General features: G+C 30.5%; 4 protein-coding genes and 1 pseudogene across 17 annotated transcripts; 1 reads left to right on the top strand and 4 right to left on the bottom strand.

Annotated features, from left to right (window-relative positions):
* Positions 1–2,179: 2,179 nt before the first annotated feature.
* On the bottom strand, positions 2,180–6,552 carry LOC137832309 (putative E3 ubiquitin-protein ligase RF298). Of its 10 annotated transcripts, none has more exons than XM_068640394.1 (4): positions 6,336–6,552; positions 5,972–6,010; positions 3,583–5,698; positions 2,180–2,857 (listed from the first exon to the last, which is right to left on the bottom strand). In XM_068640394.1, the coding sequence occupies exons 3-4, from the start codon at positions 5,692–5,694 to the stop codon at positions 2,315–2,317; spliced, it is 2,655 nt and encodes an 884-aa protein (XP_068496495.1). In that variant the 5' UTR covers positions 5,695–5,698; positions 5,972–6,010; positions 6,336–6,552; the 3' UTR covers positions 2,180–2,314. The 10 variants fall into 10 exon arrangements, with proteins under 10 accessions (XP_068496495.1, XP_068496497.1, XP_068496498.1 ...); XM_068640396.1 differs by having other exon boundaries at positions 6,106–6,519; XM_068640397.1 differs by having other exon boundaries at positions 6,133–6,512.
* A 7,053-nt stretch (positions 6,553–13,605) lies between these two features.
* Positions 13,606–14,697, bottom strand: LOC137832315 (uncharacterized). 2 transcript variants are annotated; one of them, XM_068640410.2, is made up of 4 exons: positions 14,559–14,697; positions 14,187–14,341; positions 14,025–14,070; positions 13,606–13,897 (listed from the first exon to the last, which is right to left on the bottom strand). In XM_068640410.2, the coding sequence occupies exons 2-4, from the start codon at positions 14,334–14,336 to the stop codon at positions 13,842–13,844; spliced, it is 252 nt and encodes an 83-aa protein (XP_068496511.1). In that variant the 5' UTR covers positions 14,337–14,341; positions 14,559–14,697; the 3' UTR covers positions 13,606–13,841. The 2 variants fall into 2 exon arrangements, with proteins under 2 accessions (XP_068496511.1, XP_068496512.1); XM_068640411.2 differs by having other exon boundaries at positions 14,449–14,596.
* On the bottom strand, positions 14,594–16,524 carry LOC137832314 (peptide methionine sulfoxide reductase B5). Of its 3 annotated transcripts, XM_068640407.2 has the most exons (4): positions 16,250–16,524; positions 15,671–15,827; positions 15,369–15,551; positions 14,594–14,724 (listed from the first exon to the last, which is right to left on the bottom strand). In XM_068640407.2, exons 1-3 carry the CDS (start codon positions 16,402–16,404, stop codon positions 15,387–15,389), a joined length of 477 nt encoding a protein of 158 aa, XP_068496508.1. In that variant the 5' UTR covers positions 16,405–16,524; the 3' UTR covers positions 14,594–14,724; positions 15,369–15,386. The 3 variants fall into 3 exon arrangements, with proteins under 3 accessions (XP_068496508.1, XP_068496507.1, XP_068496510.1); XM_068640406.2 differs by lacking the exon at positions 14,594–14,724 and having other exon boundaries at positions 15,250–15,551; positions 16,250–16,523; XM_068640409.2 differs by lacking the exon at positions 14,594–14,724 and having other exon boundaries at positions 15,250–15,551; positions 16,200–16,426.
* A 428-nt stretch (positions 16,525–16,952) lies between these two features.
* LOC137832313 (uncharacterized) lies at positions 16,953–17,882 on the top strand (annotated as a pseudogene). Its single transcript, XR_011084552.2, has 3 exons — positions 16,953–17,198; positions 17,319–17,364; positions 17,612–17,882. The product of XR_011084552.2 is annotated as an uncharacterized LOC137832313 (transcript).
* Positions 17,883–20,004: 2,122 nt separating this feature from the next.
* On the bottom strand, positions 20,005–21,510 carry LOC137832312 (peptide methionine sulfoxide reductase B5). The gene is made up of 3 exons (XM_068640405.1): positions 21,221–21,510; positions 20,403–20,559; positions 20,005–20,283 (listed from the first exon to the last, which is right to left on the bottom strand). The coding sequence occupies exons 1-3, from the start codon at positions 21,499–21,501 to the stop codon at positions 20,119–20,121; spliced, it is 603 nt and encodes a 200-aa protein (XP_068496506.1). The 5' UTR covers positions 21,502–21,510; the 3' UTR covers positions 20,005–20,118.
* Positions 21,511–21,936: the final 426 nt, after the last annotated feature.

Below are 21,936 nucleotides of genomic sequence, written 5' to 3'. Positions count from 1 at the left end.
GGGATTTCTTTTCTGTTTCATTCTTTATCATCCTCAGGATAATGCTAACAAGATACTCTCTATCTTTTAAGAATGATATTTATTTTTAGTTTTAGTAAGTGTTTATAAATATAATATATATATATAAATGCTCCCTGCAATTTTAACAGGTTGCAGATGATTTTCTGATGTGTTATTTGTGTTGGTATATTTGCAGTATGATTTCAATCTTAAAGATTTTCTCTAAAAAATAAAGTGTTTCACAGTAACAATGTTGGGACTACTATTATGGCGTAGAGGACATAAAAGGGAGTTTTATCTCTGAATAAAATATTTTCCATACACAGTCAGAAAATTGAATTTCAGGATATTTTAGAAACTTCTTTATCTACCAATTATGTTGGATGTTAGAGAAATGATGTTTAAACATCTACCAACTACTTAACAATCCACTTTTAAGAATAATGTTGTCATTAAAAAAATAAACTTTTGTATTTTGAAAAATGAAAGAAAAAAATAATAAATGTAAACTGACTGTAAATGTTTATTAAAACTAAACCTTCTTATTAGATATCAAATATGTAATTCCAACCAAATTCAATCTAACAAATCAAACATGTAAAATAGTCATGAGATGATCTGACTCTTTAGCCCGTCAAGTTAGACGAAAGGTTTTCTATTTTTTTTAAATTAAATTAAATAAAATCAGTCTATTGATTTTCAAACTAGTTTTTTGGATTTTTTTTTATAAAACCTTTCATGTTAGGTATTAGTATACAACTTGACATCAGAGTTAGATTGACACCTCAAACAATAACAATCATATGTCATCACATGAAAAAATATTATTAAAAAAAAATACAAAAAAAAATATGGAAAGAATAGACCAAAATCCATAGGTTAACAAAAACTATACACAAGTAAATTATACTATTCATAAAGAATTTTAAAAACAGACTAGATGAAAATCACCTATTATACCAATGAAATAATTCTTTGGGTAAATCTTAAATTAGTCAACTTATATGCAAACACGTTTCCTTTACGAAAAATATTAGTAACCCTAAACTTGAAACGTAACCCTAAACTTGATTTTTTCACCGTATACTTTGACATGTTTCCAATTATTTTAAGTCAAATTTTAGAAACCATGCCGTCAAACTTTTGAATAAACCAAACTTCACAACTTTGCTTCTAATAAGCACAAGTATGTTATCACAAGAGCACAAAGTGTGTTAATTCACAGGTGCAGCATCTTCTGTGATCTCCACTCCACAAATATCTTCTTCAAGCGTATGGAATTTCTCACCAAGATTTTCATATTATGTTGTATAAAATTTGTACTTATTTTTCTCTAAAATCATGTACATTTAATAGGTGGCATATTATTAAAATGTATAAATATAAATGTCTACCAAAAAAGTGACAATTTTTTCTTATGATAAGATTATGTGAGAGGATACGCATTCCCCTCCTATAAATAAACCAATGAAAGTGTCAGCCTTATTGAAGAGAATAGAAACAACTAAAGGGAAGTGCAGTAGGAGGAATGGCTACTACAGAAGGAAATCTCAGACCCAACTACTGCTGTAATGATAGAATGGTTTGATGCAGTTACGGTCACATCACTCAATAATCCATCAATGTTAAAGACATTTTTCTTAATTTGGGTAGGATCACTGTATACGAAAAAACGCAATTCATCTTTAATGTTTTGAAATTCTTCTCCCAATGTTGTTCTACTTTGCTATCCCCGGGCTTTTTGTTTTTCGGTTGTGCTACATGAACACAGATTTAGCCCTCAAGCATGACCAGTAGCTACTCTATTTTTTCAGTAATTGTTGGTCATCAATTCTTATTACATTTTTTTGTATTTGAACAAGTCATAATGGTTATTATTGTACTTGTAATGGCAAAAATTATATTAAGAGACTATATTGTAAGAATATCTTCACAGACATGATGTTTTCTCTATTTACTCTGCTTTATTTTTGAAGATTACCTGGTGGTTGGATCAAAGCCTTCGTTTAGACTTAATAATGTTAAGCTGGTGTTCAAACATTTTCAAACAAAAAATCCGAGCCAAAGGATTATACGCTGATAATGAGGAGCTGGACATTCATTTAAAAGAGAAAGATAAGTGTGGCTTCATGAGAGAAGAGAGCTTCAAATACAACTGATAGCAGATTAAAGAAAGCTGTAACAGAAGAATCAACCTTGGCATTGAAAGCAACTTAATGTATTTGAACTCGAAATGCATGATCTGAATGCATTATTCTTTTCAAGAGCGTCTCACAGACATTATTCAAAACACTCACTTCAACCAAGTAAATAACTATGTATGCCCAAAACGAACAGAAATACGCTTCTGGATTGGGCTCCTGCAAGAAGGACAGTCTTGCATACCTTGTTTCTCATGGAGCTCATTGCAGGTTGTACAAACAACCTGATGAGCACATGGGAGGAATACAATAGACATCTCTTCAGAGAGACACATCACACATTCTCTTTCCCGTTTAACACCACCGGTCAAAGAGTAGTCATTTAAGCTTGTAGCCAGTTCTGAGATAAAAGTGGTCCTTGATTCATCCAGAACAGAACCATTTTCCATGTCCACACGGCTGCTCGCATAGTTTCCATCAATTCCCCTTCTGAGTGCAGCAATTTTGGAAGAGTCGGTCTTCTGTCTCAGTTGGGAAATTTCTTTTTCAAGTTTATGGATGTCATCTCTGTACCTCTGCAGATTCTCCTCTGCTTTCAGTTTGATCATATCCGCTTTTGATTTTGCTGACTCCTCAATTTGTTCCCTTTCTTTTCTTATAGAACTGGCCTGTAAAAGGAGTTCTTCTTTTGCCTTTGCTGCCTGCTGCCACCTAGCCTGTGATATTTTCCTTTATGATGAGAACATAACTCATTTGGCCTTTACACATTCAATATGATGGCAACTGCAGAATCTCAAAAGTGATGTATGTACATGTTCCACTTCTGTAAAACAATATTTACATTTTTGTGGTTCTGGTGTCAATACTTTAACTAAAAGACAAGTCTTGCAACCATAAGTTGAATAGAACCTTCAAAGTATGAATCAAACAAGATGCACCAGGACAGAATAAGGATGATAGATCATCATCATATGCATTAATTCCTTGGCGCTGGAAGGCAGTTCAATTCTTGACCCTTTAGAAGGTAAAAAAGGGATATTACCTTGTCATCTAACACCGTGGAAAGGGGAAAACACTTTGATTCATTTAGCATAAAGGCACTGCCCACCCATTCCCATTCTAATGGAAACAATGTCAATGGTTAAACCATGCATAGAAATCAATCACAAGTAAAATGTCAATGTGTCAATCCAAATTTATTTAACATAATTCTTAGCATAAAATGAGAGTTGTGAAATTTTGTAATTTCGGATTGTTGCTCCCAGACTACAATTTCTTACATTTTAGGGACAGTGCTCTTTTTATATTGAAGATAACATGAAAGCATAACATAAGAGCAGATTACAAGCTGAACCATGTAAGTTAGCATAGACGTCAGGTGAACATTTACAAGATAGAAAGCACATGAAAAAACAGTTAGAATATGCTTGAAATAGTATACCTCAACTTGTTCTTGTTGCACTTTAGCTTGCCCTAATTCTTGCAGCAACTGAGTTAATTTGTGTTTTTCAGTCATTAGCTCTTCCTGGAACAAGGATTTCTGCTTCTCCCATGATTGAAACTTCATCTGGGTCTTCTTTTCCCTCCTTGAGACCTCTTGACAGCTTGTGGCTGATTCTGCTGCACGTAACTTAGCAGCCTCCATCTCTTTCCTCAGTACAGCATTCTCCACCTCAAGCTTACGGACATCTGCATTAGTTCGTTCTACCTGTGCACTTGCTTTACACAAGGCATTTTCCATCTCAGAAATCTTTTTCATAGTGTTTTCCTCTAATGATTGTTTTTCTTTTCTAAGCCGATCAACTTCGTCTTTCTCTTGTCTTAGTGTCTTAAGCTCAGCCTTGTCCTTGCTCAGCCGACGAGCAGCCTGCATAACCTTCTGATTTGCCCACTCTGTCCATTCTTGAAGCTGGTTTTGCAGCTCCTGAACCCTTGGAACTAGCTTCAAAATCATTTCATCCTTTCTATCTTGGGGTATCCACTGTCCCAGGGGCTTGTCACACGGTACCCCTACAGAACTACTATTGGGTGCCTCATTATCACAGCATACAGGTGTAACAGGATACTTACTTTTTGAAGACAAAGAAAGAGAAAGATCAGTATCCATAGCTGGTAATGCATTTGGGTTACCAACAGCAAGTATAGCATTTGCTTCATGCACCAACGATGAAGTATCCCTTGACTGAGAAGTGGTGTCATTGGAATCCAGGCTAAATGCAGTGGGGGTAGACGGCCCATCGTTAGATGAAAAAACAGCATTCAAATTGTCCTGTGTTGCATCAACTCCCATTTCCTTATTTACATTTAAGGATGCACTCTTTAAGTTTATGGTAGTAGATTCTGATACAGACTTCAGTTTTTTATCCAAGATTAATCCATTCAAGCCATTCAGTCTTCCTCCTCTCAATGACCCTTTAGACCCATATGTTCGATAACCTTTTTCTACATGGAATGACTTCTGTCGAAAAATATATTCTCTCTTTGTGCCACTAGAATGGACCTTTCTAACACTCCCATACTTTTCTTCCACCATAGGAGATTGAGATGTCCCGGAAGTACTAGATGATTTATCAATAGAATCACGCACAGAATTGGAAACCTCTTTCCCCGATAGTCCAAGAATTTGAGAATTCTTTGCAATGTCCAAAACAGTATGTCCTGCCAAAGAGGACTTCTCAGGTTGAGAACCTGAGGGGGCTAATTTACAAGGACTTGGAATTGGAAGACTCAGTTCAGGACCTTTTGATTCTAATTTTGACTGTGATTCAGTTTGAACAGAAGAGCAGCCATCACTACCAAAACTATTTGAAGGGTCACCGTCCATTGCACAAGCATGTGACACGTTCATGTCAGAAATTAGCAAAGCCCACATTGCATCCCCGATACTATAGAATGGCCTGACCTCTCGAAGAACACAAACTAACTCAGCCAAAATATACTTCTCTAGCTGCATTAAATCTTCAAAATAATGCTCTCTTGAAGGATCCTCTTGGCCATTTCTAAGGAATGCTAAACCATTATCAACTACATTAGACACAGCATCTTTGCATCCATAACAGATGCCCGACCTTAAGATGGCCTTTGTAGCTACATCTTCGGTGTATCCACATGCAACCATTTTTTTAATTGCACTCTTGAAAATGATGTTCAAACTGCTCATGAGAAGTTCTTCCAATTCAGCTTCAGTAAGATCACTCCAATCAGCGTCATGGAATTCATCATCCACCTCGGATTCCTCCTTAGGTTGGCTGAGTCTGAAGTCAGATGAAACTACGGGACTAGACAATCCCAGGCCAAGCTTCAACCCATCAGAATGATCTTGGTTTACACTGCACATGTCAGAAGTACTAACTTGCCCATGACCTGGGGTTATTTCAAACTTTTCAGCAGAGAATTCATAACTTAGGCTTTCATGTTGAACTGAAGGAATACTCTTATTTGGCTCTCCTAAAGGTGGATCAGCCCTGAACTTTCTCTTATTCCTGCTCCCTTTTTCTTGGACAGACACCGAAGGAGTCGTTCGACTGCTAGCACCGGCCACCAGTGATGCCATTTATCTGCAAATCAAAAATTAATATGGGGGAAAAACATAAAATATATGAATATACTCGCCAAGTATCACCACTTTATTTAACATCATTCACAATCATCCAAAATTTGTTAAATCCAAATACAAGTTCCGTTAAAAGTGATAATGTGAAAATTAAAATTGATCAGGAAAATTCAGAATAAATCTTCTAATATTACAGACCAAGGAAAAAAAAGAAAAGAGGAGATAACTAACACTGAATTATAATCCAATGCTTGAATTTAAGAAGAAAATCCATTACCTCTGAATCTCAGTATTACAGCCTAGAATATATAACTTCCTGAAACGTTTAAATAGAGAAAAACCCATCAATAAATAATCAAAAAAACAAAAAAAAAGAATAAAAAAAATCAAAAGCTACCGAGAAACATGTACCCAGTACTCACAGCGCTACGAACATACCCAGATGAAAAAGAGAAAGTACTGAAAGTACCCAAATGAATTCAAATAGATGTGGATACTTGGCACTCAGTCACAGATCAGAAAAGTGATCATAGAAAATTATGTTTTGAATATTATAGCACATGCAACCCCGTATAGAGAGGATCCCAACAGAGGTGAATGAAAAACAGAGTTGCAATGAGTATTGGAAGATTGAGATGTACCCGATTGAAGCAGAATTTGGAACAATCAAAGGTAAGATTGATCTCAGAACATTGGAGAATCAGAAAGGAAATCCACAATTTTTTTTCTTTTTATTTTCTCCTTTATTTTTTATTCTGCTGAGGCTGCAACAACTTGAGGTCTTGAAAAGGCTTTTAAGGGTAGAAACGTCTCTCTATAGTAACTAGGTTACCACTCTCTGTAATGTTAATACAAAATACAAAATAACTTTTTTTTTTCAGATGACAAAGCAAAAGAACAACAAAATAATTTCAAAGAAAAAAAATTGTAGAAGATAAGTTGCTGTCGTTTTGTGAGGAATTTTATTCAGCGGAATTGATATTTGTTTGACATAATAAAGATATTTGTTTATTCAAATTTAATGTTTGATTTTTAGTAATGTTTGATTATCTTTATATATATTATATATATATACGTAATAAATATTTTTTATATTCAAATTAATTTTTTTTTATCAGATAATCTTTATATTATATATATATATAAATATAAAACAATATATAGGGAGAATTCTTCTTACAGGTGTCTATAACAAGAAGATTCTTTTCATATATACATAATTTTTTTCCAATTTTATCTCAAAGAAATACAAGTTATTTTAATATATCAATTTAATAATTTTTCTTTTTCAATTTTATCTGTAATAATCCTTATCAATCTAATAAACACATATTCCTATTTTCACTTTTTTTTTCTTTTTTGAAATAATTTAATTATAAATTACTAAATTTTTGTAAACATTGAATTACATATTTTTAATTATAGGATGAAAATTATAGAATGATTTACGATTCACTATTTAACGCATTTCAAATATATTAAAAATATAAAAATTGCTATGAATCAACATTTAATCTAATTTTAAATATGTTGTTTATTTATATTTATATATATAAACGAAGGGTTGTTGCAATAATAACTCTTTTACTTAAAGTGGGGATACATTTAGTATTTCCTTATTTAATTATGTTTACTATGTACGATTATAATAATGTTGCTTTATATTTTATTAATAAATTATTGCTTTACTTATATTTGTATATATTTATGTGAAAAATAATGGTTGTTGCAATAATATTTTACTTAAAGTAGATACATTTAATATTTTATTTCAACATTTTTATTATGTGTTTAATGTATTATTATCATAATATGAATTTATATTATTAGGAGTAGTAAATTATTTACAATCTATAACATTATATAAAGAATATAACCTTATATAACTTATATAAGTAACACTGATGGGGCTGCTAGGGGATATCCTGGTCTTGCTACTTGCGGAGGTATTTTTCGTGGGAGTATGGGGGAATTTATTGAAGCTTTTTCTGCGTTTCTTGAAGTTCAGACTGCTCTGGTTGCTGAGTTTTATGGGGTTATACATGCTATGGAGGAAGCTCAAAAGATGGGGCTTACTAATGTCTGACTGGAATGTGATTCTGCTTTGGTTTGTGCTGCGTTTACTGCTAGGACAAATGTTCCTTGGATGCTTCGTAATCGATGAAATGTTTGTCTTAATTACTGTGGGAAAATTAGGTTTACAGTTACTCATATTTTTCGTGGAAATGCGTGTGCTGATAAGTTGGCTAATTTAGGATTTTTTCATAGAGAACCTTTTCTTTGGTATAACAGGCTTCCACATTGTCTGTTCTTAGAATTCTTTATGAATAGGTATAGTCTACCTATATATCGTTTTTGTTAACATATGGGTTTTGGTATAGTTCCCCGTATTTTTGTATTTTTTTTTCTTTTGTTTAATAATATTTTTTTCATGTGATGGTAAATGATTGTTGTTACTTGAGGTGTCAGCCTAGCTGAGATCTTAAGTGGCATAGTGATACCTAACATGAAAGCTTTTATTTAAAAAAAAATACTTTGTTAACTTTTTTTTGTCATTTTTTACTTTGTCAATTTTATTATTTAATAAATAAAAAATAATTTATTTAGAAAATAAATAATTAGATTTTTTATTTCAAATAATTAAATAAATTTGTTTTTAAGAATAACGGAAATATAATTGTTTCAATATTATTTTCTCAATATATATACATATATTAAATTGAATTATTTTTAATTAATTATTCATAAAAATAATAAAATTGTAAAAATTAAAAAATTATATATATATATATATTAGTTTAATGAAAATGTCAATATATATTTTAAAATTTAATAAAAATGTCAATATACACGTACGTGTATTAATAAATGATTCTCTCTTTTGATTATTTTTTTAGTATATATAAATTTTTATCATTTTATTATTTAAATATTTGTTCTTTTTAAATATTCACAATAAATAAAATCATATACACAATAAAACAATTATATACAATAAAATTATAACAATTTATTTATTTTATAATTACTTTTATAAAATTTTGTATTATTTAATACTTTTGTATTTTAATATTTTTTATTATTATTATTATTATAAAATGTAACATACTACCACTACAAGAAAATCATTAAATAGAAACTTGAGACCAAAATAATTAGTTATTTTTAACTAAATTAGAAACCATTTTATAAACTACAAAAATCTCATTGGTATCTAAACTAGTTTCTATTATTAATAAAAGTTTATAAAATAGTTTTTAAATTACTATCTAACCATTAGTTACCAAAATTTTTATTTTTTACTATTTTTTATTCTAAATTAATATTTTAAAGACTAATATAATATTTAAATTATTAGTAGTTAAAACCTAGATAGATAATTTAGAGATCAATTTTAAAACGATTTTATAAAATTTTATTAATAATAGAAACCATTTTATATACACAAATATGTTTTTAATCTTTAAATTAATATTTAATTTAGTTAATATACTAACTATATTTTTTTTAAAATTTAGTTTCTACTTATATATTTCTCTTAATATTGTTCTCTCTAAAATAGTGTGTATATATAAGATTATTACTTCAACTATTTGTACATACATGTATATAAGATTAAAGTTTACAGAGCTTTGACACATTAATGAAATATATTGGACTTAGCAATTTTAAATATAAATCATTATGATTTTCTTAAATAATTTCATCACTGTATATTTTAAATACATATAATTAATTACGTGTTAAAAGTTAAATATAAAAAAATCTGACAACAAATTAAAAAGAAAATAAAATAAAATAAATTCTTAAATTGTTTAGATTTATTTTTTTATAACATAAGTGAAATAAAGAAAATAGTAACAAGGTAGTAATGAATAGTTGAACATCGTCACAAAATGGTGGAAGAAATACTTTGTTGTATTGTGCATTTATTTTTATCCAAATTTTTATTTTTTTATTAATTTAGTGGGTTATACAATTTAATTGGACTGACAACCTTGAGTGTGTTTCAGGTCATGAGTTAGTCAATTTTATTTGGTTATAATTAATTAATATTTTTACTTTTCAACAAGACCTGAATTTATAATCAATGACTAAAAGCTTTGACCAACTTTTCACAACTCTAATTAAACTCAACTAAACTATTTGTTATATATAAATATAATGTTATATGTTTAAGGTTAATTAGTAACTTTTATATATATATATATATATATATATATATATATATATAAAAGTAATTATCTCGAAGGTTCTCTTACAATTTTCTATACTACAACATCATTATAGAAATAAAAAATAGTTAATTATTATATTAAGAAAATTATATATTATTTAAAAAAATTTAAATTAATATTTATTATTAATAAATAAATTTTAAATTAATATTTAATTAATTGCTTTGATCATTTCAGTTACCAATTTTTTAGATTTCAAAGTTAATATCTTATTAGATACCACTTTAAAAATTATTTATCTAGAAACTAATTTATATATCAATAATATTTATAATTTTCAAAATAATATCTAATTTAGTCAATATAATAATTAATTATTTTTTTTAAAATTATTTTTATTTAATGATTTTTTTAGTGTTAATTATAGTTTAATCATAATATATTTATATTTATCTAAACATAATAAACAATTTTACGTTCTAATTTTTAATTATAATTTATTTATAAATATGAAATGAAGCTGAAATTTTATAATTATATAAAATAATTCACATAAACTCTCCTTGTTTGACAATTTACGGCATAAAATATTTAATAGTTTTGTTTAAATGTTTAACAACTGCACAGTAACAAACTAATATAAGCAGCAGAACATTGATCAATTTGGATTGAAATACTAAACCAAAAGGAACTGCATTTAATTTTAAAATTTGTACTGAAACAAGTCACAAACACCCTTACATTAACTATAATTCATTATTTTATGTAATTCAAAATTAAACTTGTATATTAAAAATGTTAAACTTATGAATGTTAAAACTTATAAATATGTATTAAGTCTAATTCAAATTATATTTAAACATAATTTTATTCAAAGCAGGAATACATTTAGTATTTCACTTATTTGTATCAATTTATTATTTATGTAGATAATATACTATTGCAAGGTCGCACAATACAATATTAATTAAGTGTCAGACTCTCCACAATTTAAAATATAAATCATTTTAAGCTATATACATTTTAATTACATGTAACTAAATTTTGATTAAAATTATAAAGCTAGTTACCATTAATTACTCCATGTAATTCATATATATTATACTAATACATTAAAAATATACAAAATAAAATATAAATGCTTAATATAATTCATATGTACTTATACATAATTAAATTATATCATATTTGCTGTAAAAATATATATTTATACTTAAATATAATACTTATACACAATTCAAATATGTTATAAATTATATAATACAAACACATTATGCTTTTAAAATCTGTATATACAATATATTATATTTACAAACAAATAAAAATTTATTAAGAATTAGATTATAGTTGGTTGTGCATGTGGTTTAGTTAGGTGGTTCATTACTGAGAGTGAATATTAGACAATTTTTCATGGGATGAAACTTCCTCAATCTAGAGTCTTCCATCACCCTTATTACCAAAGCCTGTCATATTCCTTACCCCATTCTAAGTTAGAGAGATCAATGCCCAAGCATATGCCTTGAGTAGGTTAGGTAGACCTGTGAATTCTGAGATAAACGTTTTTCATGTTTTCATATTTTTTTTGTTCATATCAAGATTTTTGGTGTTATGAGAAAATTATGTTCTCTTGATAATTTCAATATTTGTTATGTTTTATTACAAGATTATCAGTAATTTGTTTTGCAATCAAGATTCTTTAAAAAAATTACTTTAAATAAAAATAAAAACAAAACAGTTTAAAAAATATTTTTTATGCTTTATGACAAAATAATCATTAATTTGTTTTATAAATGAAATTTTAATAAGTTTAATTTAAAAAACTTTATATATATATATCATCTATATCTATAATTTAACCATCTCGTATTTTATTTATCCATTATATAAAAGAGATACATCTTTCCATTACTCACCATTTATTTAAATAACTTTATTACTTAATAAATAAATAAATTATTTAATATATTAAGTAACTAGACAGCTTTTCTTCTAAAAAATAACTACCTAAATTTTTCCTTTTAAAAAAACAATTCACATACAATTTTCTAAACTATATAAGATTATTTGTTTTCATAACAATGCGAAAACATAACCACACATATTTTCATTAGTAATTAGTAATATATAATAAAATTCTCTTATTTAGTGTACACAAAACTATTCAACAATAAGGGCATTGATATAAAAAAAATTAAAATAAAATACAATAAAAATGAAAAATAGTGGAAAAAATACAGAGAGAGCTAAAACATCGTGGGATAAAACTATAATGATTAATCCAAATACAACTTTCTGCAGAAAATAATTTAGAAATTAAAAGAAAAATCCGGTTACATTCAATGATACTAAAGTAGATACAGAAGAATAGATCAGAGAGAATTAATGAAAATGAATAATAAAATAATATTATTCTACTAGGGTAGCTTCCTCGTAAACCCTAATCTATAATCATTTATAGTTTGCTAATAAACATGGGCTAGTGGGGAAATGCTGAGAGGTTAGTTTGAAGCAAGTACACAAATCATACAGTTGACGCCAACGCAACAAGCAAGAAGTCAAGTTCTACATCACAATCAAAAACAGCCATGATTCCTTCCACGTATCAAAAGACAAATTATTCTCACTATTTATTATACTTCCAAAATTCTTCCAATGGTCGTATAAAATTTTACATGTACTCCACCACTAATTACTGAAAATCACCGTATCAGTCCAAGTTAAAAGATAGATGCATGTGAAATATAACATGTTATCTGTGGGCTGGAGCACAAGGAATTCATGACCAGGCTGACGTAGTATGCAACTAAGAAGAAAATAGAATTTTATGCAACAACTAAAGGGCACCCCAAAATTCATAATTTATCTTTTGTGTTCGTAGTTTCTATATAAGATAGTTCATTCAGTGCTTCTTCAGACACACAATAATGCTCACGATGCATACTAACATAGGCAGTAAGTGTGCATCACACCCAGCTCTCTCATGCTACTTCATGTTCACTATCAGGCCCTATGCAGTCACAACACGACAATTCGCCAGGCAGTTCATCCGGCTTGGTTTGCAGGGCCAGCTTGCCCTTACTGTATATTAACTTTCTTCTCATTATGTAATAGTGATGTAATTCTTTCTTCTCCCAAATTCAATGAACAAAATTCTAATAGTGTCCTTGAAAATTCGAAAATGTATTGGTGTTACTAGTGCGCTACTTCTCTCCTATATAAATTACAAGTTAGTCATCATAAATGACATTTTCCCTAGAGACAAATTATAGTTTAGTGGAATAATTGAATTGTGGTAGGCAATTGGACCATTGCCTCCATGGCTTTTCGCACCAAGAGGCAAAATCTTTTGATGCACCAGGAGCGCGCAACTATAAATTGCGTCACACAAGTCCAATCCAAACTCTTGATATATGGTAGATTTGTCGTATTACAAGGTCAGATTTTTTTGCTTCAAAACCTTTAAAATGTGACGATAAAAAAGGCCACTTTATCATGTCTTATAATTACTTCTACAGCTATTGTTAAGTATAACCACCCTCTCCTTTCACTTAAAGCAATAATTTCACCTTTAGCAGTACTTCGTTAGCCTCATGCAAAATAAACATATGAAACTACTAGATCAAGATCAGGGTGCCAAATTGCATAGTGCTTGCCCAGTAATCATTCATTAACACTACCATCAAATAGCAAGTACAAAATCCAATGAATTTAAGAAGTAAAAGTTAGGACGTGATTTCTCTAACCACAAAACAAGTATTCGGCATTTCAATCAGAAAACCCTGCTTACTATTTATTTCTGTATGTAAAAGTTCCCTTTCCCCATATTCATCTCAATCACTTTCAATTGAACTATGCTAAAAAATATTCATCTAGTGGGGGGAAGTGTGTGTACATCATTGTTAAGAAGATCTAGGAAGCACAGAAGGTAACCTCATAAGCAACTAAAAACAATTCCATGTCGGCACAATTCTACTTTGCTGGCATGTTTTTTCTCTTCTCATAGCATTCCCTCAAAGCACGTACTTCTGTTAAGTGTTCAACAATGGTTAATCAGATACAATTATGGAACTTAAACTTTCTGAATAAAATTTTAGAGATGGATAACATGTCAAGTGTGCAGAAAGGAACAGAGAAATTGTGAAAGACGGATACCTGGCTGGCATGCTTTCCAATTCCTGTTTGATCGAACAACGCAATCCTGAAAAATAAGGAAATAAAATCCTCTATGAATGGTCAGATCAATGAATCCTAAATCCGAGGGTTTAGGGTTTTAGGAAGGGAAAATAAGTAATTAACAAAGGCAATGAAGTTAACCTGCATCAGGTGATAGAGAGAAGAACATTCATCGAGCTGATTTACGTTCTCGTCATCCTCGTCCAAATCGCTCTGGTGAATGCCTTGCGGCGGCGAAGGCGACGGCGCCAATCCTTTTGCTTCGTTCCGGTTCACCGGCAAATGCTCCATTTTAACTGCAACCGTTTCACACAAACCAAAACTCTTAAAACACTACCAACAAGAGAATGCATGAAATTAAGAAAAGCTCCACAAAACAGAAACGAATCTACATGAAAACAACCTTCAACTTCTACTTTTTAAATAACATGCACTTCAATTCATACCCAAAATTTTCAAATCCCCGCTCTATGGACCAAAAAGAGAAAAATCAAGAAAATATTAGGAACTTACTCAGTTCCTTTCTGGCGAAGGATCGAAACTGCTCAGGGAAGAGGATCACCTTCCATTGCTCTTCTCTTTTATATTTCGGCGTTGGTGCTGCTATTTCATTGCAGGGCACGTGGCACGCTCTTCAGCTTCCTCTCTCATGTCTTGTGTCACCGCACGATAACGATTACTTGAAAATTTCACATTATTTTAGTTATGCGCTATGGCACGAAGATAATTTGAGATTACAATTAGTGTAATAAATTATTTAATTTTACAATTTCAATATTGATAATTATGAATTGAAATTAAAATTTGAAAAAATTAATTGAATTGTTGTAATAAGAAAAATTATTTACATTCTATAATTAAACTAAATATATTTCATTAACAAAGTAGAATTTTTTAAAATGTTATTAACAAATAAATATTATTTTCAAATTTATCAATTAATTACTCTATAATTAATAAATTTCTAACTTTAATTCATAATTATTTTTGTTGAAATTAAATCAAGAAAACTTTTATAATTTATTAGATTACTTAATTAATTTGTTAATTTTTACATTAACAAAATCTACTATAAACTCTCTTTACAAACCATAAATGTGATTGAGATGAGTTTTAGATGGATGGCTATAATTCATTTTATATTCAAATAATGTGATTCATGCAAGACCTACCAGATGGGTACAGAATGAAACACAAAGCCATGTGAAAGACTAAACAAACAGAGAATTTTATTGGTTCAATAACTACAGTTCATGCTCAGAGTTATTCAAGCTTTTAAAATCCAAATTAAGACTACAAACAAGACAATGTTTCAATAAACACCTTCAATAGAACATGGTTTCATACTGAAGCAGTAGCATTTCCAGAAACAAATTTGACAGAGATACTATTCACACAATGGCGTTCATCAGTTGGGGTATTGTATCCCTCTCCTTTGGTAACATGACCCAAGTGTCCACCACAGGCTGCACAAGTTATCTCTGTCCTCCTCCCATCTGGGTCAGGCTGAAAATCACAACTTCCACAAATTCAATACAATTACAATTTCCAACCAAAAATGCTACTGCAGAACTAGTAACAAGGAAAAATGAATGTTGGATAATAAATTTTCAAAATCCACTCACAGATCGATTGATGGCCCCAGGAAAACCCTCATAGAAAGAAGGCCAGCCACAACCAGAATCAAACTTGGTTGAAGACTTGTAAAGAGGAGTTCCACAGCCAGCACAATTGTAAACTCCTTCTTCATAAATTTTGTCATATTCTCCAGTACCCTTCAATCTGCAGAAGTTCTCAGCAAAATAGAAGTTAAAATCTACTTCATGCAAACCAATTTGATAGGTTTAAGGGTGTCTCAGCATACAAAATTGGACACTATGTAGGCTTAAACGGCATGCAATCCACACATCTATAGAGATAACTTAACCCAGATACAAAACTTTTTAGGGGTGATAAACTGTTATAAAATAGTTGAATGAAAAGTAATTCTTAACCTTTTTCCTAAAACTAAAAACATGAGGGGAACTAAACGCACAAAAGCTTACCATTTTAGAATATCAAGCACTTCAATTCATACCCAAAATTTTCAAATCCCCACTCCCCCAATATGGATGAAAGAGTGAGAGAAAATTTAAGAAAAATTTAGGAATTTACTCAGTTCCTTTCTGGCGAAGGATCCGAAACTGCTCAGGGGAGAGAATCACCTTCCATTCCTCTTCTGTTTTGTTAATGGAGACTGGTGCTGCCATTTTTTTGCTGATGCTAAGACTGGAGAAAGGCCCTTAATATAGTGCCCAGTTGCATTGAAAAAATCAACAGCAGACTGGTGAAGGGCCCTTATTGCATTGCACAGTTGCATTGAAAAAAGCAACAGGGGAACCTATAGAAACATTTTCAGGGAAAATGAATTTGGACTCTGAACAGTGACAGATGCGGTGATAGGAGTGGCACCATGGCACGTTGCACGCTTCTGAGCTTCCTTTCTCATGCTCGTGTCACCGTCAGGTTAACCAATACTCTAAAATGTAGTTTGTATCCATGCATTATTAAGAATATTGTTTTTTTAAAATTGCATTTATAGAAATCAAATAGTAATTTGGATAAAAATAAAGGTTTTTACAATTAAAATAATAAAAAAACTAAACTTAATGCCTATATTTTTTTATTTAGAAGATAAATAATATAATTAACATGAGAAGAGTTTTTCTTAAGGGAAATTGATATAATAAAATTAATATAATATTAGCACATTAGTATGTGATTCAGAAAGTATTGAACAAACTTAAATGCATATTATAGATGAAAGTATTTAGAATTACATTAAATTTAATGGAAAAATAGAGAGTGTTTACCCACAAAAAAGAGAGTGACATATATATTGTCGTTTAGTAGACTTGTAAAGTGAAACGACATCAAGAGAAATTGGCATTTTCCTTTTGTGTATTCAAAGAGGTTATATGCGAAGAACGAAGGATTGAGTTTTGTTTTTCCTGAAACTGTTGCAGTTAAAATGGATCACTTACCGGTGAACCGGAGCCAAAACGATCGGCGTCGTCGCCTCCGCCGCAAGGCATTCACCAGAGCGAAGTGGACGAGGAGGACGAGAACGTAAATCAGCTCGATGAATGCTCTTCTCTCTATCGCTTGATGCAGGTTAACTTAAATTACCTTTGTTAATTACTTATGTTCCCTTCCTAAAACCCTAAACCCTCAAATTTTAAGATTCATTGATGTCGTCCATTCATAGAGGATTTTTTTTTCCTTATTTTTCAGGATTGTGTTGTTCGATCAAACAGGAATTGGAAAGTATGCCAGCCAGGTATCCATCTTTCACAATTTCTCTGTTCCTTTCTGCGCGCGTGACATGTTATCCATCTCTAAATTTGCAGATAAGTGCGTGTAAGAATGCATTGTCGGAATTCATGGAAATTTTGATTTGGAATCCAAATAACTAATTATTGGACTGTTTCTTTTCCCCTTCATTTGCAATTTATAAATTATTTTATTCAGAAAGTTTACGCTCTGTAATTGTTTTGAATTGATCATTGCTGAATTCTTCTTAACAGAAGTACATGCTTTGAGGGAATGCTCTGAAAAGAGAAAAAACATGCAAGGAAAGTAGAATTTTGCCGAGATGGAATTTGTTTTTAGCTGTTTTTGAGGTTACCTTCTATGCTTCCTAATTCTTCTTAACAATAATGTACAGACACTCCCCCCTCCTCAAATGGATATTTTTTACATAGTTCAATTGAAGGTGATTGAGATTAAATTTGGAGAAGGGGGACTTTTATATACAGAAATCTATAATGAACAGTGTTTTCCGATCGAATTACCAAATACGTGTTTTGAGGTTAGAGAAGTCACATCCCTAAGTTGCTTTTACTTATTCAATTCCTTTAGATTGTGTACTTCTTGCTGTTTGATGATAGTGCTAGATGAATGTTAACTCGGCAAGCACTATGCAATTTGGCACCCTGATCTTGATCTAATTTCATGTTTATTTTTGCATGAGGCCAATAAAGTAGTGCTACAACTAAAATTATCGCTTTAAGTGCAAGGAGCAGTGTGGTTATACTTAACAATAGCAGTAGAAGTAATTAAGTATGCTGGAGTAGTGATAGGGCTGTTACAAGTTATTATATGCTGCATTGTTTTATCCATATTCTGCATTGACACTTACCATACCAGTTTCTCGGTTAATATTATGCATTATTTTAGCTATTTGCTAATTGTAACTGCTATAGCAATCTATTTCTAATCTTGTAGCAGTTTGTTATTTGAGTGTATATTTATACATTCTCCTTGTATTGTATCACTTTAGTAATACAAAATATTTTCCTTTCAATTTCTTTAAAAACAACATCAATTATTCCAATGATCCATCGTGAATCTCTAATTTATACTTTTGCATCATGTTTTAAATGGGGAGGTAGAAAGACAGAAAAAAGAATAAGTCACCAAGAGAGAGAAAAAGAAGATAATAGTAATTTTGTACAGAAAAATTAACTTGAAGAAAAAGTTTTATACAAGTTATCTCATCTATTTGATTATCTCTATTATCTAGCTAGATACTCATTGAAGTCGTCTTGTATTGTTATCTCTTTGTTGATGAGAATTTTTTATGTTGATCCTTAAAGATTTCAAGAAAACTTGTGGGATACCCATTAATTATTATTAGGGGAAGTTTTTATTGGTCTTATGAGTTTTTCCTTTATATTATTTATTGTTTGTTGTTTGATACTCCAGAACCTAATATTATTTATAAATAAAAGAATTGATTTAGTTCTTACTTCCTTGTTATTTTTGCTATCTTCCGAACAACACTGTGTTATCTCTGTTTTCTAGCTAGTAGATTTGCTTTACTAATTTCACTAAAAGAAATATCGCGACACTGGAAGGATCACAAGAACCAAACCCGTTGTCCTGCTAATTGTTCCATCCTCCGTATTCATTCATCCTCTCTCTTCTCAGTTGGGTTTGTTCTAAAATTCAAGCGAGGTTGTTTAGTATCAAAACATGATGTTATTTTGTTCATAAGTCTTGCTTCAATCCGCAGTTTCTTTAGTCTTGCATGCAATGCAATTCTTGTTAATATTTTGTCAATACGATACACAAGGATGCAAAACAATTAGTCTTATACAAATTTATCTAGAAACATAGTGCCAAGCAAACCATGCTTCGGAAATGCAAAAGATTGCCTGGCCATTCAACAGAACAACAACAAATATGCCAAATTGTTTATTTAGTAAATTTTATTTAATTTAAAAATATGTTTGGTGTACATTAATTCATGTTTAAAAATTTTATGTGGAAATGATTTTGATATATTAAATATAACTTGTATACTTTTGATTACAAACTATCTTTATTATGCATAAAGTTATTAACATGGGAATGTAATGTTTAGAAGACAATTTGATTAATACATATTTAAAAGAAATTTTCCTTGCCACCAAAGTAACGAGAATATTCCTTGACAAAACGATAATATTTCCTAGTCTAAAATTATCAAACATTTTGATGTTTACTTCATGGCCTCAAACGTTGTTAAGTTCAAAGCGCAAATCAAAACTAGTGACAGATCGTATGCTATGTTTTTCTCAAGGCCTACATTCATTTTAGAATAAGTTTTCCCAGGTTGATTTTTTCCATTAAGGAAAACTCGTTTCGGAATCAACGAAAGATGATCCCAGAAGCTTTTGAGATGCAAGAAACAACTTCTCTTAATAGAGACAGGTCCAACTTTTTTGAGGTCACACAGGCATAGTATATATGCTTATTTTAGATCTTCCAAAAAGTAAAGCAGAATCATTAAATGTGATTGAGATGAGTTTTTAATTATTCCATATAATGTATTTTATATTTAAATATGTGTGCAATGTGAATGGTTAAGGTTGATATATATGATTCATTAAGACCTACCAAATCATTACAGGATAAAATGAAACAGAAAGCCATGTAGAAGACTAAACAAACAGAGGATATTATTGGTTCAAGAACTTAGTCCATGCTCAGTTATTTAAGACTCCAACCAAGATAATGTTTCAATAAACACTTCCAATAGAAGAAGGTTTCATATTGAAGCAGGAGCATTTCCAGGAACAAATTTGACAGAAATACTATTCACACAATGGCGTTCATCAGTTGGGGTTTTGAATCCCTCTCCTTTGAAAACATGACCCAAGTGCCCACCACAGGCTGCACAAGTTATCTCTGTCCTCCTCCCATCTGGGTCAGGCTGAAAATCACAACTTCCGTAAATTCAATACAATTACAATTTCCAAACAAAAATGCTACTGCAGTACTAGTAACAAAGAAAAATGAAAGTTGAATAATAACTTTTTAAAAACCACGTACATATCGGTTGATGGCCCCAGGAAAACCCTCAAAGAAAGCAGGCCAGCCACAACCAGAATCAAACTTGGTTGAAGACTTGTAAAGAGGAGTTCCACAGCCAGCACATTTGTAATCTCCTTCTTCATAAAATTTGTTATATTCTCCGGTACCCTTCAATCTGCAAAAGTTCTCAGTGCAAGAAAAGTTACAATCCAACTCATGTAAACTAATTTGATAGTTTAAAGGGGGTTTCAGCATACAAAATTGGATATCATGTAGGCCTAAACGGCATGCAATCTACACATCTACAAACATCTTACCCAAGACAACTGAAGTTTTAATTCCTACACGTAAATCACAAAATAATTTGTGTCCCTGCCAACACCAAAACATAAACCTTGACACAGTCCAACACTTTCCAGGGGTGATAAACTGTTACAAAACTCTTGTATACAAAGTAAATCTTGCCTTTCTTCAAGGCCGAAAACATAAAAAGGGAAACTAAATGTACAAAAAAGCTTAATCTTTTTTTTAAATAAAACACTACCAACAAGAGATTGCATGAAACCAACTAAAATCTGCACAAACAGAAACGAATCTACATGAGAGCTATCACATTCATTTACGCCTAAAAGATCATCACACAGCCATGCAGTGCTGAAAAAATTATTCACCTTTACACTTCATACTTAATGGTCTTCCTTCTCCAAGAACACGACCTTCAATTTCTACCTTTTGAAAAATCATGCACTTTAATTCATACCCAAAATTTTCAAATCCCCACTGCCCCAAGATGGATGAAAAAAGAGAGAAAAATTAAGAAAAGATTTGGAATTTACTCAGTTCCTTTCTGGCGAAGGATCCGAAACTGCTCGGGGGAGAGAATCACCTTCCATTCCTCTTCTGTTTTATTAATCGGCGTTGGTGCTGCCATTTTTTCGCTGATGCTCAGACTGGTGAAATCCCCAAATTTCAGTACCCAGTTCCATTGGAAAAGCATGAACAAGGGAATATATATACTATAAACATTTTCCGGGAAAATGAACTTGGACGGAAAATTGGGTCTGGACAGTGACAGATGGTGTGATAGGACTGGCACGCTCTTCAACTTCCATCTCATGCTTCTGTCATCCCACGGGTAACCATTATTTTACTGCTGACGAAAAAAAAAAACATGAACTGTTAGTTAAACACATATTTTTCAAAATACTCAAATGTAATTTCCATCCCTATATTCTAAGGAATATTGTTTTTAGAATTTGAAATTGAATTTATATATATTAAAGGTTAAATTGAATAATAAACAAAGGAGTTTTAAAATTTAAATGATAAAAACTACACTTAATGACTAAATTTTGGTGGACCTATTAATAAATAAAAAATAACTTATTTATTTAATATAAAATATAATTGAATAAATGTTTTTTATTTAAAAATAATTAAATAAATTCTTTTAAAAAAGATAATAGTTATATAATTTTTTAAAACTATTTTTTCAAAATTAGATATATAATTTTTTAAATTGTATTGTTTTTTAATTAATTATTAACAAATA

Source organism: Phaseolus vulgaris, chromosome 6, assembly GCF_051622355.1.
Source record: "Phaseolus vulgaris cultivar YP4 chromosome 6, ASM5162235v1, whole genome shotgun sequence".
Taxonomy (NCBI): Eukaryota; Viridiplantae; Streptophyta; class Magnoliopsida; order Fabales; family Fabaceae; genus Phaseolus; species Phaseolus vulgaris.
Note: the sequence above shows the minus strand (reverse complement) of the source record. Positions and strands in the feature narration are given on the sequence as shown.

Excerpts from the sequence above, each read along its gene's own strand:
- LOC137832309 (XM_068640394.1), bottom strand. The coding sequence starts at position 5,694 with ATGGCATCACTGGTGGCCGGTGCTAGCAGTCGAACGACTCCTTCGGTG. Across the intron at positions 2,858-3,582 it reads TGCAACAAGAACAAGTTGAG|GCTAGGTGGCAGCAGGCAGC; the intron begins GTATACTATTTC and ends AAAATATCACAG.
- LOC137832315 (XM_068640410.2), bottom strand. The coding sequence starts at position 14,336 with ATGGAGCATTTGCCGGTGAACCGGAACGAAGCAAAAGGATTGGCGCCG. Across the intron at positions 14,071-14,186 it reads CTCTCTATCACCTGATGCAG|GATTGCGTTGTTCGATCAAA; the intron begins GTTAACTTCATT and ends CTTATTTTTCAG. Across the intron at positions 13,898-14,024 it reads TTGGAAAGCATGCCAGCCAG|AAGTACGTGCTTTGAGGGAA; the intron begins GTATCCGTCTTT and ends AACACTTAACAG.
- LOC137832314 (XM_068640407.2), bottom strand. The coding sequence starts at position 16,404 with ATGCAACTGTGCAATGCAATAAGGGCCCTTCACCAGTCTGCTGTTGAT. Across the intron at positions 15,828-16,249 it reads AAACAGAAGAGGAATGGAAG|ATTGAAGGGTACTGGAGAAT; the intron begins GTGATTCTCTCC and ends GAACTTCTGCAG. Across the intron at positions 15,552-15,670 it reads CTGGGGCCATCAATCGATCT|CCTGACCCAGATGGGAGGAG; the intron begins GTGAGTGGATTT and ends TGTGATTTTCAG.
- LOC137832312 (XM_068640405.1), bottom strand. The coding sequence starts at position 21,501 with ATGAGATGGAAGTTGAAGAGCGTGCCAGTCCTATCACACCATCTGTCA. Across the intron at positions 20,560-21,220 it reads CTTCGCCAGAAAGGAACTGA|ATTGAAGGGTACCGGAGAAT; the intron begins GTAAATTCCAAA and ends GAACTTTTGCAG. Across the intron at positions 20,284-20,402 it reads CTGGGGCCATCAACCGATAT|CCTGACCCAGATGGGAGGAG; the intron begins GTACGTGGTTTT and ends TGTGATTTTCAG.